The 12566-nt window shown below is 38.0% G+C and overlaps 1 protein-coding gene across 6 annotated transcripts in view; it reads left to right on the top strand.

Annotated features, from left to right (window-relative positions):
- The window catches only part of nlrc5 (NLR family, CARD domain containing 5), a 48059-nt gene that overhangs the window by 18212 nt on the left and 17281 nt on the right, over positions 1-12566 (top strand). For 5 of the 6 annotated variants that reach the window (XM_082540727.1, XM_082540730.1, XM_082540726.1 and 2 more), the window contains 15 exons: positions 3327-3552; positions 3629-3870; positions 6492-6575; positions 6673-6756; positions 6876-6959; positions 7054-7143; positions 7415-7465; positions 7549-7578; positions 7964-8047; positions 8291-8374; positions 8490-8579; positions 8720-8800; positions 9046-9129; positions 9753-9836; positions 11856-11945. In XM_082540727.1, coding sequence (XP_082396853.1) covers positions 3327-3552; positions 3629-3870; positions 6492-6575; positions 6673-6756; positions 6876-6959; positions 7054-7143; positions 7415-7465; positions 7549-7578; positions 7964-8047; positions 8291-8374; positions 8490-8579; positions 8720-8800; positions 9046-9129; positions 9753-9836; positions 11856-11945 — 1488 coding nt within the window. The remainder of the gene's footprint in view (positions 1-3326; positions 3553-3628; positions 3871-6491; positions 6576-6672; positions 6757-6875; positions 6960-7053; positions 7144-7414; positions 7466-7548; positions 7579-7963; positions 8048-8290; positions 8375-8489; positions 8580-8719; positions 8801-9045; positions 9130-9752; positions 9837-11855; positions 11946-12566) is intronic. The other variant, XM_082540731.1, reaches the window with a different exon arrangement.

Here is a 12566-nt window from a genome sequence, read left to right as displayed (position 1 = left end):
GTGAAACTGCTTAAATGATCAGCTGATCGGCTTTTCTGTCGCGAGTCCTCTCTCTTGTTTGTTTTTGGCCCACTTTGCACCAGAAAGAGGAAACCAGCGGCTGAACAACAGCAGAACGTTTAAGCTTGATAAGCTGTTGTTAGAATTTATTTAATATTTCTTTCTACACCAGGATCTTTTTCTACGTAGCTGACGCTGGTAACTGTGCAGGGGCGGATCTAGCAAAGTTTAGCCAGGGGGGCCGATAGGGCATGAACAGGGAAAAGGGGGCACAAAGACATACTTTTCTTTCTTATTCTCATTTAAAATGTCGAGCTTTTAATAAATAATTATCTGACACCCAAAGTTTTAATTTGATGTAAAATGAATAGAAGTCAATTACTGTATATAGTGACTATTAAGTCTAATATATATACCCTAGTAAGCTATAGTACTTTTTACTTTGGGAAGGTACCATCTGTGCAGTCTGCAATTTTGTTGAAGAAAGATGTTGAATCTATTTAATATTTCTTGAAAAATAATTGATTTCTGTGCATTTTTTTTCACACTGCATCAAATTAAGGTTGATTACGTCGATTAAGCATCATGAGGTGGCGCGTGAGGGGTGGTTCCTTATTTTTTATTTATTTATTTTTGTTGTTGCTGGGAGTTGGAACCCTATTAGTTAGGTTGCTTAATATTTACGCTAAGTACTCTTTAAAATAGCAGAATAGGGAGCAGTGGCGGCTGGCCCATAGGGGGCGCTCGGGCTCCGCCCCCCCAAATGTGGAGGAGTAAAAATATATATTTTTAAAAAATTCATCAATGATAGTTTTACTATGTGTGTGCCCATATACAGCCAGGCGTATTTTAACATTTTCACCAGCTGACTCATTAAAGTTCAACCAACAAACGGTGTTTTTCTTCTTCTGGGGCGCTCGTCAAAGCGCCCTTGATATGCAGCGAAATAGCCTATCATTAAATGGTTGCCAGGGGAAAATAATAAATATTTGACCTATCAGCGTCGCTGAATTAAATGGTTTGGGGGCGCTTAAAATTGCGCCCCTGCAGAAAACGCGCGAAGATTTGCTGTTCTAGAATTTTACCTCAGTCAGTAGCCTAAGTGAGCTATAAGGTCAGAGTTATCGCTTCTAACCTACCCTTTTGCCAGAAGGACAATGGCAGAAAAACTGCAAGTTAAAGAGTTGGGACCTGACAAGCCCGAAATTCAACTAACCCAGGCAACGAAGGAGAAGTCAAAAGCATACAACAGGACTTTTTGTCGGAGTTGGTTCCAGCGCAAGTCGTGGCTGACAGGCTGTGGAACAGCTAATGCACTTTTTTGTTTCCCGTGCATACTGTTCAAAAGTGACAAGTGTGATTTGACGTGGACACAATCTGGACAAACCGACTTAAAGCACCTCTCCGAACGAATCAAGAAACATGAAAGCTCACGAGTTCATATGGACAACAGTGTAAAGCTAGCTGTGCTAGGGAAAACTAGCATAGCGGCGCAGCTAGATGATGGACATCGGATTGCTTTAAGAAGGCACAACGAAGAGGTAGATAAAAACCGTCATATTTTATCTAAAATCATCGATTGTATTAAGTTTTGTGGTGCTTTTGAGCTAGCAATGCGGGGACGCATTTAGCCCACCCCCCCAATCAGTTTACAGTTGTTGTTTTCAATAGTTATTTTTCATTCATTCAAAAAAAAAAAAAAAAATCTGTTCATGTTCATTTTTACAAATCTATACAAATGGCCAGAATATGGTTGTTCATTTTAAATTTAAATTAAAATTGTGTTGTTTGATGTACTCATTAACCCTTTACAGCCGATCGGAGCGGGCACGCTCTGTTTTGCGTAACTATTTTTAAATCCCGGTAGCTCTGCAACCAAGTAAGCTAGCGCAATAATTTTTTTTGCATATGAAACTGGAGGAGTTGTACTTACATCTTATGCCATCAGCTTGTCCTCGGTCACAGTTTCCTTCCACATATAACTTTGCAAAAACTGCATAAAAATCACTTGCAGCAACAAAAACATGATATTCCAGAAACACGCTTCGCCGATCCATCAGCTGTTTGTAACACTTCCTACGTCCATCAGCGCGAACTATCACATGACCGCATGACCTGCCCGAAACCGGAAGTGACGTCATTTTGCGGAAATGTAGTTTTTTACGATCGAGGCCTTATGAGCTTGTGTTTTACTTGTTATGTGTTTTAAAAAGTTATGTTTGACTTTATGACTTTCTGTGTCGTTTCTGGGATGCTTAAGACTCATATTGCACTGCTGGAAATAGTTTATTTTGATGCATATGCTGTTATTTTGCAAATTTGCACTATAATATTTATTTTTGTTTTTCCTGCAGTATATAAAAATTGGTGTATTTCAAAAATAAAACTATGAAGACACTCAAAATAAATTTCCTGTGGTGGGAAACTAGTTTGTGTAACTTTTTTGTATTTACAGTTTTGAGGGATAAGCCTCTTAAATTTCTCTAACTAGAAATATATGTTAAAAAAACAAAAACGATTTTCAATTTTTTTGTAGTTTATTGCACTTTTTTGCAATTTATGTAATTACTATGCACCTAATGCAGACATATTATTAAAGTTTGGGCTATAATGGTTGTATTGATGTATAGCAACTTGAAATGCTCCCAAAAATGGCTCCACAGCATGTAAAAATATAATATAAGCTCTGGCGAACTTGGTTCTATGGTAGGTCTTAAAGGGTTAAATGGGTCATTTTAGTCGATATCATAAAAATTGCCCCCCCTGAGATTTTTTTCAGGAGCCGCCACTGATAGGGAGGATGGTGTAGGTCTAAGTTTATTAGATTGATCAGTATTGCTGAACTATGAAATATTTTTTTTGTATACAGGTATAACAGAATAGCTTTAGTGTAGTTGTTGTTTTAAACTTGAGTATGAACTTGCAGACTTGCAAAATGCAGCAAGATATTTTAAAAAACAGTTTTGTTGATTAAAAAACACTATATCGGATTCATATCGGTATCGGCAGATATCCAAATTTATGATATCGGTATCGGTATCGGACATAAAAAAGTGGTATCGTGCCATCTCTAATTCAAACTGGTGTACTGTGCTTTCTTCCCACTCTGTTTGCTTTGTAGGCTGCACTGTAGAAGTTGTTTGTTTTTGTCCTACCTGTTAAATCTTAAAATAATATTATTTATTGTATTTCAAAGTATGCCAGGTCATATTATTATTATTCACATCTCCCAGAAGAGTGTTGAAACTATCATCTGGACAGTGTTGTAACATGCTTTAATTTGCATCATAATTCAGAAGTTGACTTTCCTCTCATTATATCCTCAGATTCAGTCTGAAAACTCGCTGGACAACCAAATCAGACCAGAAGACGGTCTTCACTGACTCACTGTACCTCTATGTTTGCGGTCTGGCTTCCTCAGAATGCACTCCAGCCCTGGTTGAGTTAGCCAAGGTTTCTGGCAGAGCCCAAAGTTGGGTCCAGAAACGGCAAGACCTTGTTCTGACATTGCTCAAAACCATGTGTAACAGTAACACTCTGACCGGACCAAAGGTAGAATGAAAAACAGGAAACAGATTATATTTTCTGTCTCTTTGTTACTGATCTTTTCTTTGCTATATTTTGCCAGATACTCCAGCTTTGCCACAGTGTTCAGGAGAGCCAGAACCACCAACTCGCCAAGCAGGTTTTTGGTGTGAGACCCAAACTGGAGCTGCGCAACATCTGGCTGTTACCGAATGATATCGAAGCTCTGGCTTTCGTAGTTAATTCAGCCGATCATAATGACATCGGTCTGGACTTCGGAGCGTGCTCCATGGAGCTGGAGTGTTTAATAGTTCTGGCCAGGTGTCAGGGCATTCATAACCTCAGGTGAGGCTACACAGATGTTTACGAGTTACAGTAGTTAAAATGTAACAAAAACCCTCCAGAAACCTACGTGTAATTTTTTTTAGCTAACCTAAATAAAACTAGCAAAAATAAACTATTAATTAGAATACAAAAGTTTATTTTGATTTTGAGACAAGGGTTTTTATTATATTACTGTACCATCCTGGATATGTTAAATCTTACAGGTCAGCATTTATTTGAAAAGGTTTCACAGGGTTATTAATATGATATTTGTGGGAATGCACTATAGGACCATTGGAAAGCCATCATTGTGACACATGAGAGTGTTGAAATGGACGGTGTTGATCTGTCAGAAATTATAAAACCCATGTTTAGCCCACGGACATGCAGAGAGAGGACTAGTCACACAGCAGCAGTGAATGTTGTTGTTAATAGAGCTGCAGCTTTGCCTTTGACATTCCTCAGCTGACTGGCCACCTGTCATACAGTGACAGTGAATGAGCTCAGTATTCTTGTTACAAGAAGACAGAAAATAGTCTGGACTCAACTGCAAAAACACAACCACTGATTCTTTGAAAGTATTTCTTTATCAACTCGAAAAAGAATGTTTTTCCACACAAGTTTGCACTTGCATGTCTTGAAGAGTGGGTGGGACGGGGCCTATCTGTTTAGCGAAATCTGTAAGCTGCACGTTGTCATGTCACATTGTGTTAGTCATCTGTTTATACTGCCTAATTCTGAAAGTTGAAACATCTTTATTGTTAATTTTATGTAATTATGCACACTAACATCTAATGTCTGTCTAGCGGGAAAGCTATCCCTCCTTAGTTGCTCTTCCTGATGTTTTCCTTATCCGAAACAAGAATTTAATGACAAATATAGCGTAACCTGTACATATTGTGAAACTAAGATATCTTGGTATCAAATAAAGTTGCATTGACCATAAAGATTTCAGCTCAGACATTAAAAGTAAAGCGAGACAGTGTCTGAAAAAGTGCTGCAGTGATAGCTCATTAATGTGTGTGTAAAACAAACCGAAACCTCAATTTTATTACGAACACCAGTACATCTGCTTGTGGTTATAAAGAGAACCAGTATATAAGTATACAAGTCATAAACTGTAATGATAACTTGGAAAATTAGAATGAGGAAAAATGTGACTGTACACAGCAGTCTATAAGTATGTTCAGAACAGCAGCGTAGGAACTCTATACACAGAAAATATCTTGTTGACAAGATGCAGAAGGTACCTGAAATAGATATTTACAGCTGTGGTGAGCAGAAAATGTTGTTTTACTGACAGTGGTTCGATCCTCCTGTGCAGACTAGAACTAGTGAACAGTCAAGGGTGCAAGCAGAACTTATCAGCTGTTCTCTACAGTTCTCACATAGTTACACCATAATTATTTCATGTGTATACTTTATCTCACCCAGGCACAAGTAAGCTATTAAACTAGATTTTTTATTTGGGCAGTCATCCAACTCTTAATCCTAAACCCAGTACCCGGTTCTTGATCTTGACAAATATGAAAACAAAAAGAATACCGGCACATATTTCTTATTTCATTTTGGACATGACAAATAGAGACCACCCATACATAGAACCAGATGGGCTCCAAACACCAGAGAGTATACAGTGTGAGAGAAAGCATGTGCAAGAAAAGCCACCTGGAAGGCAGCCAATGAAAAGACTATTGAGTGAAAAAAAAGTTGTTATCATCCACATGTAAAACACTAACAATACTGTTGGTACATGTAATAAACTATCCGTCATTATATGATTTAGAAATGTGAAAATTATAATTCAGAAAACTGCTGTAAACCCCCAAACCCTGTACAAATTATACAAGTAAAGCAAACGTGATATAACCGGTGTTCAATCCCATCAAATTACCTCTGTCACGGGGATTTAGTTCCAGTTTATTCTGGATTACATAGAGTGAATTATTAACCCTGTAAAGCCTGAAGCATGGATTAATGCCAGACATTTGATTTTCTTTTAATTTGACAAATTGGACAAATGCTGACAATTAAAAAAATCAATAAATAACAGTTTCCATGTATGAGGTTTCATTTTTTATTTTTTTTTAGAAACATGCTGATGATATAGAGGTCTCAAAATCTCATGTATCAAATATTATACAGGGTTAAAAGAGATTACAGGTTACAACTCCAAAGCTCCTATAAACCTTACTTTGGCTTTCAGTTTGTAGTCTGTGAATCTAGTTTGATTCCCTGCGTCACAGAAATCTGTCTCTGTCACCACCTCTTTAAGAAAGAGTTACCATTTTTTATATATTTGAATGCCTCCTTATTTAGTTATGTTCAGACATTCACACTGACATTTAAACAAATAGATCTCATCTCATATTATGATTCTGGGAATCCGAGTCTGTTTTATCCTCTTTAATTAAAATACTACATTCAAGAAAAGATTAAGCATTGGAATTTCCCACCTGGCGGCTTAGATAATAATTTGTAATTAAAAACATAGCAGCATCAAGAAATATTCTATCAACTATAGAGATGCTGGTAAAAAGCAGTTTGTTTGTTTTAAATTGAGGCTTTGAACTGATTGTTTTTCTTTTTGCAGTTTCTAATCTGATGCTTCCTTATGAATAATTCACTATGTGTCCTTACAGTTTTCACAGCCGCAAATATGGGGACAAGTTTGCTGAGAAGTTGTCGTCTGTTTTGCCTAAATTCACATCCCTGCGAAAACTAGAGTATGTTTTATATCGTTGCTTTATTCCTGCGAAAAATATATTAAAGGTAATTGTCCCTTAACGACAATAATTACCTGTTTGCGTTTGTGTTCACAAGGTTTTCTGGTGCCAGCCTGACTGCTACTGGAGCAGCTAGTTTGGCCTCTGGTCTTCAGGAGTGTCCACACATCACTGATATCAAGTATATCTTCTGTTGTTCAATATAGTGCACGATTAGCTTACTGCTCGATTATCCAGATGCTTTTAATAATGCTGAGCTTAAAGTTTCTGCTCATTTTTCTTCTGGGGGGGTTTTTTCAGCGTAAGTGACAACAATTTGAGGGATGAAGGAATCAGTCGCATTGCAGAGATTTTTACCAAACTACAAAACCTTTCGAATGTAGCGTAAGTTCTCACATTTCTAATGCAAAGACTCGTCTGTACTTAACAATGCAGAAGACTTTGTGTGGTGATCATATGTGTGTGTGCTTCTTTGTAGGCTGGGACGAAACAGCACAACCCTGAATGCAGTCGACTGTCTTATTAAAACGATGTCTTCATGTTTGAACATCCAACATGTTCATGCAGAGTAAGACCACACACACATGCACACGAAGTGGCGGTTAAGGCACAGTTATGGCACACGGATTGTTGTTTAAAAGAAATAAAAATTACACACATTTTAACTCGCTTTTGTCAGTAATGCTCACTGCACTATTAATATTTTCTCAGTCATAGAGATTTGAGATTCCTGAAATTCAAAGTAGCTGATTGCTATTGATGAAGTTATAATGACAAGACCAGGTAAACATAAGTGTGTCATAAACGTGTACTCCAGTCCAGGTTCTTTTTCTTTGCAGGGGGATCAAAGACTTGACAGTAACTTTCTTCCAAAAGTCAGATATGAACAGGTGACTTTTATGCTTATAAACTAAATAAAGCAATAAAATGAACATAGTAAAATTCTGATATATTTATATTTTCCGCTCTACAGCCATAAATCTATACTTGAATCAACAATCAGGTAAGATATGAAACAAACAAGTCAGTTTACCGTAACTGCCTTACCACAGAGATTTGCCAGTTTCCTTGATGAACTTTGCACCTTTAAATGGGTGTCAGCCAAATGTGCATTCACCTTTACTGTTTTCTTTTGTTTGTTTGGTTTTTTTTGGCTTCAAAAGATCGTGACTAGAAAGGACGTTTATGTGGATGTTGATTTATTTTTTTAGTTTTAATTTTTTTTTTTTAAATGTTTATTGAGCATCAACAATGTAGTACAAAGATATACATGTAGCAAGTCCACAATGGATGTTGATTTAAATGTGACTCTAAATGTCACAGTTTAGTATTTTTGAGGTTTTTTGTATCATGGACGTTTGCATTATGATGGTGTCATTTTTCTCCAGCTTGCTGAACCAGAATTGGAACAAGTCGGAGATGCAGAAACTTGCTGAATCCTTGGCTCGATGCCCTGCGCTGTCTGTCCTAGAGTAAGATTTCATAAGTACACACCTTCATAATTAGAAAAACCTATTCAGAGCAGATGACACAGACAACATCAGTAATGAATAGAATAGCAACAATGCACTAGTTATTGACTTACTGTTTTCCCTCTGCTAAAGTAGTTGAACAATCTGCAAACTACACTGTGTGCATATTACATTGGTAAATGAATGCTAGCCAAAGGCCTGTCAATGTGTGTGGCTGTTTTACTGTATGTCTTTGCACTCTAGTCTGTCTGGAGGCCAGTGGGATGAAGACATTTTAAGGACACTGACTGAGTTTTTGCCAAAGTTCAGCATTACTGACAAGCTCATGTAAGACTAGGTTTTAAAAGAAATCAATTGTTTGTGTTGTGCTTGCTGTGCACTTTGCTATACCTGCACATAAAACCCAGCAGCATTTAGCTGATGTTTTACAATCTTTTCTCAGCATTAATGACAGCTGCTCATCAGTGGAGGGTTTGGTGGTTCTGACTGCTCTACTGTCTGATTATCCTCCTGTGATGGAGCTTCATGTCAGGTACAAACACGCATTTAATCTTAGCAACCATAGTTGCAGGAACTTCTAGACATACTGTACCAGGAAATGCAAAATTAGATTTATGTTAGAGTTATTGCTGTCATCTCTGCTCTGTATCTGAATGTTTCTTTATGTTGCAGATTACAGGTTCCTGTTAAGGTGTCTATTGTGTTTGCTAGGGGAAGGGAAAAACCTGCAAGCGGAATATCCAAATCTCTCTGGTATGTTAATGCTTCTGTAACACAAGCTTACAACAACAATATATTTGATGTTGCAGAACAATAGTAGGGTAGCATTTAGAATGAGTAAAGCGATCATTTTAAGCTGGTAACCAACAGACCATCAGTTATCTAGCAAAAAGTTTTAATGTTTTAATTGTTATAATGGGTTGTTCAGGTGTATCCTTTGTCCAATAATGATATGTCATCAGTATTAATGATAATCATTCAGCTTTTGCGTCTTTCAGCCTCAGCTTCTGCAATCTGTATCCTGCTGATCTGGAAAGTGTGTTGAGATGTCTGGGAACCTCTTCTGATCTCACTATGCTGGAGTAAGATGAGCAAGAACCATGAAAGTGCACACACCATGGACAGATAATAAAAATAGGACCATTTCTAATTAGTAGATAATAAATTTATGTGTAAAAAGCCTAGAAAGTTTTCAGGGGGAGCCGTATGAATACAAGTGTCTACAATTACGAAGATAATGGTGCAAAGAAAGGAAAGATATTTACAAAGTGTGTCGGGCAATCAAATCACATTTGTGTTAAAAACTGATGTCTTGGACATTATTCTAAAAATGACAGTGTATGCTCAGTTTATGAAGTAAACTGAGCATCATCCTAAACCACCTCTTAAATGATGCACCATCATGGTTTTTGCTTACAGGTAACCATTAGATAGCTTATACAGTGCTTAACAAATTTATTATGCATGTCACACACGCATATTTAATTATATATAAATATTGTAAATAACTGTAATTTGTAGTATTAATAGAAAGATCTCAACAAATGTATCACATTTAGAGGAAAAAGAGACCACTGTTCACACTCATTACACATTTCAGGTGTGTGTGCACTACTGATATTGATATACTGACTCATTTTTGTCATGTTCTCTTGATAAATGTACAAACACTGAGTTGTAAAGCATTTTTAACCTTTCTTTTCAGTTTGTCCAGTAACTGTTTAGGCAACAAGGGTCTGAAGAAGTTGTTGGATTTCCTGCCTCGTCTTAGCAAAATCCAGGAAATTAAGTAAGCTCACACGCATGCATTTATTCTCTCTGACCGAGGCTGGAGCTTGTCATAGGGTGGCATAGGGTGTCTGTAGGGGGGTAGATATTTGGACAGGCTGCTAGTCTGTCACAATGCTCACACACAATCATTATAACTAATAATTAATTAATAATTCTACCTCTTTTAAAGCTTTCCTTGAGATATTTATACAGTGGGGCAAAAAAGTATTTAGTCAGCCACCGATTGTGCAAGTTCCCCCACTTAAAATGATGACAGAGGTCAGTAGTTTGCACCAGAGGTACACTTCAACTGTGAGAGACAGAATGTGAAAAAAAAATCCATGAATCCACATGGTAGGATTTGTAAAGAATTTATTCGTAAATCAGGGTGGAAAATAAGTATTTGGTCAATAACAAAAATACAACTCAATACTTTGTAACATAACCTTTGTTGGCAATAACAGGGGTCAAACGTTTACTATAGGTCTTTACCAGGTTTGCACACACAGTAGCTGGTATTTTGGCCCATTCCTCCATGCAGATCTTCTCGAGAGCAGTGATGTTTTGGGGCTGTCGCCGAGCAACACGGACTTTCAACTCCCGCCACAGATTTTCTATGGGGTTGAGGTCTGGAGACTGGCTAGGCCACTCCAGGACTTTCAAATGCTTCTTACGGAGCCACTCCTTTGTTGCCCGGGCGGTGTGTTTTGGATCATTGTCATGTTGGAAGACCCAGCCTGGTTTCATCTTCAAAGTTCTCACTGATGGAAGGAGGTTTTGGCTCAAAATCTCACGATACATGGCCCCATTCATTCTGTCCTTAACACGGATCAGTCGTCCTGTCCCCTTGGCAGAAAAACAGCCCCATAGCATGATGTTTCCACCCCCATGCTTCACAGTAGGTATGGTGTTCTTGGGATGCAACTCAGTATTCTTCTTCCTCCAAACACGACGAGTTGAGTTTATACCAAAAAGTTCTACTTTGGTTTCATCTGACCACATGACATTCTCCCAATCCTCTGCTGTATCATCCATGTGCTCTCTGGCAAACTTCAGACGGGCCTGGACATGCACTGGCTTCAGCAGCGGAACACGTCTGGCACTGCGGGATTTGATTCCCTGCCGTTGTAGTGTGTTACTGATGGTGACCTTTGTTACTTTGGTCCCAGCTCTCTGCAGGTCATTCACCAGGTCCCCCCGTGTGGTTCTGGGATCTTTGCTCACCGTTCTCATGATCATTTTGACCCCACGGGATGAGATCTTGTGTGGAGCCCCAGATCGAGGGAGATTATCAGTGGTCTTGTATGTCTTCCATTTTCTGATGATTGCTCCCACAGTTGATTTTTTCACACCAAGCTGCTTGCCTATTGTAGATTCACTCTTCCCAGTCTGGTGCAGGTCTACAATACTTTTCCTGGTGTCCTTCGAAAGCTCTTTGGTCTTGGCCATGGCGGAGTTTGGAGTCTGACTGTTTGAGGCTGTGGACAGGTGTCTTTTATACAGATGATGAGTTCAAACAGGTGCCATTCATACAGGTAACGAGTGGGGGACAGAAAAGCTTCTTACAGAAGACGTTACAGGTCTGTGAGAGCCAGAGATTTTCCTTGTTTGAGGTGACCAAATACTTATTTTCCACCCTAATTTACGAATAAATTCTTTACAAATCCTACCATGTGAATTCATGGATTTTTTTTTTCACATTCTGTCTCTCACAGTTGAAGTGTACCTCTGGTGCAAATTACTGACCTCTGTCATCATTTTAGGTGGGGAAACTTGCACAATCGGTGGCTGACTAAATACTTTTTTGCCCCACTGTAGCTAAAGATACCAACAACTATATTGTAAGTGACCCTGGTGGTGGAATTTCCCTCTATTGCCTCTCTAGTAATTTGCGAGTATTTCAATAGAAAGATGACTCTTTGTTTTTTACATTGAGATATACAAAGTAGGTAGGCAAATGGTCAGCTGTTTTCTCACCAAACAGGTTCCAAACAGCCAACACCAACTTCCTTGTGCTAATTGCTTTTGGTTTTTCCAGTGCCAGTAAAAATGACATCAACATGGAAGGGGTGGTAATGCTGGCTGCAGCTCTATGCTCATATAACACCTTAACAGAAATTCACATCAGGTAATCTTTGTTTTACATTGTAGCTATTTAATGATACCAAGAGCTGCTTTACCCAACTGTTTGTGCCTCTTATCCCGGTCTGGGTTTAAAAAATCTATCTGTTTGAAAAATACTATAAATACATAATTACATACAATACTACATGTCATATACAGTGATGGGAATAACTGCATTAAAATAAACAGCGTTACTAACGCTGTTACTTATTTCAGTAACAGATAATCTAACGAATTACTTTTACTATCGTTAAAACACTGTTACCATTACTAAGAAAAAAAAGCGGTGTGGGTGTGTTACTATTTTTAAACACACAGATGGTTGACGCTTATGTCATCTTACCGGGGGCTAGGGGTGCGAAACAATCGCACGAGTGCTGCTGATTGGCTGAGGAAGAGTAAGGTAGTCATGGTAGTCATAGTGTGTTGTATTGTTCTATCTAGAGTTTATCTGATTGGTGTTTTATTTCATATTTTCATAAAGTAACATTTGAATAGTTTAGATTAGTGTACAATGTTTCTTATTAGTTCCTTCTGTTAACTGCCCATTTATTTCAATTATATTTTCAGTTTTATAACAAACAGCTGAATATATATTTTAGTATTTTCAAGTATGTTTAGCTAT

The sequence above is a fragment of the Aulonocara stuartgranti genome, assembly GCF_965226115.1.
Source record: "Aulonocara stuartgranti genome assembly, chromosome: 7".
Taxonomy (NCBI): Eukaryota; Metazoa; Chordata; class Actinopteri; order Cichliformes; family Cichlidae; genus Aulonocara; species Aulonocara stuartgranti.
Note: the sequence above shows the minus strand (reverse complement) of the source record. Positions and strands in the feature narration are given on the sequence as shown.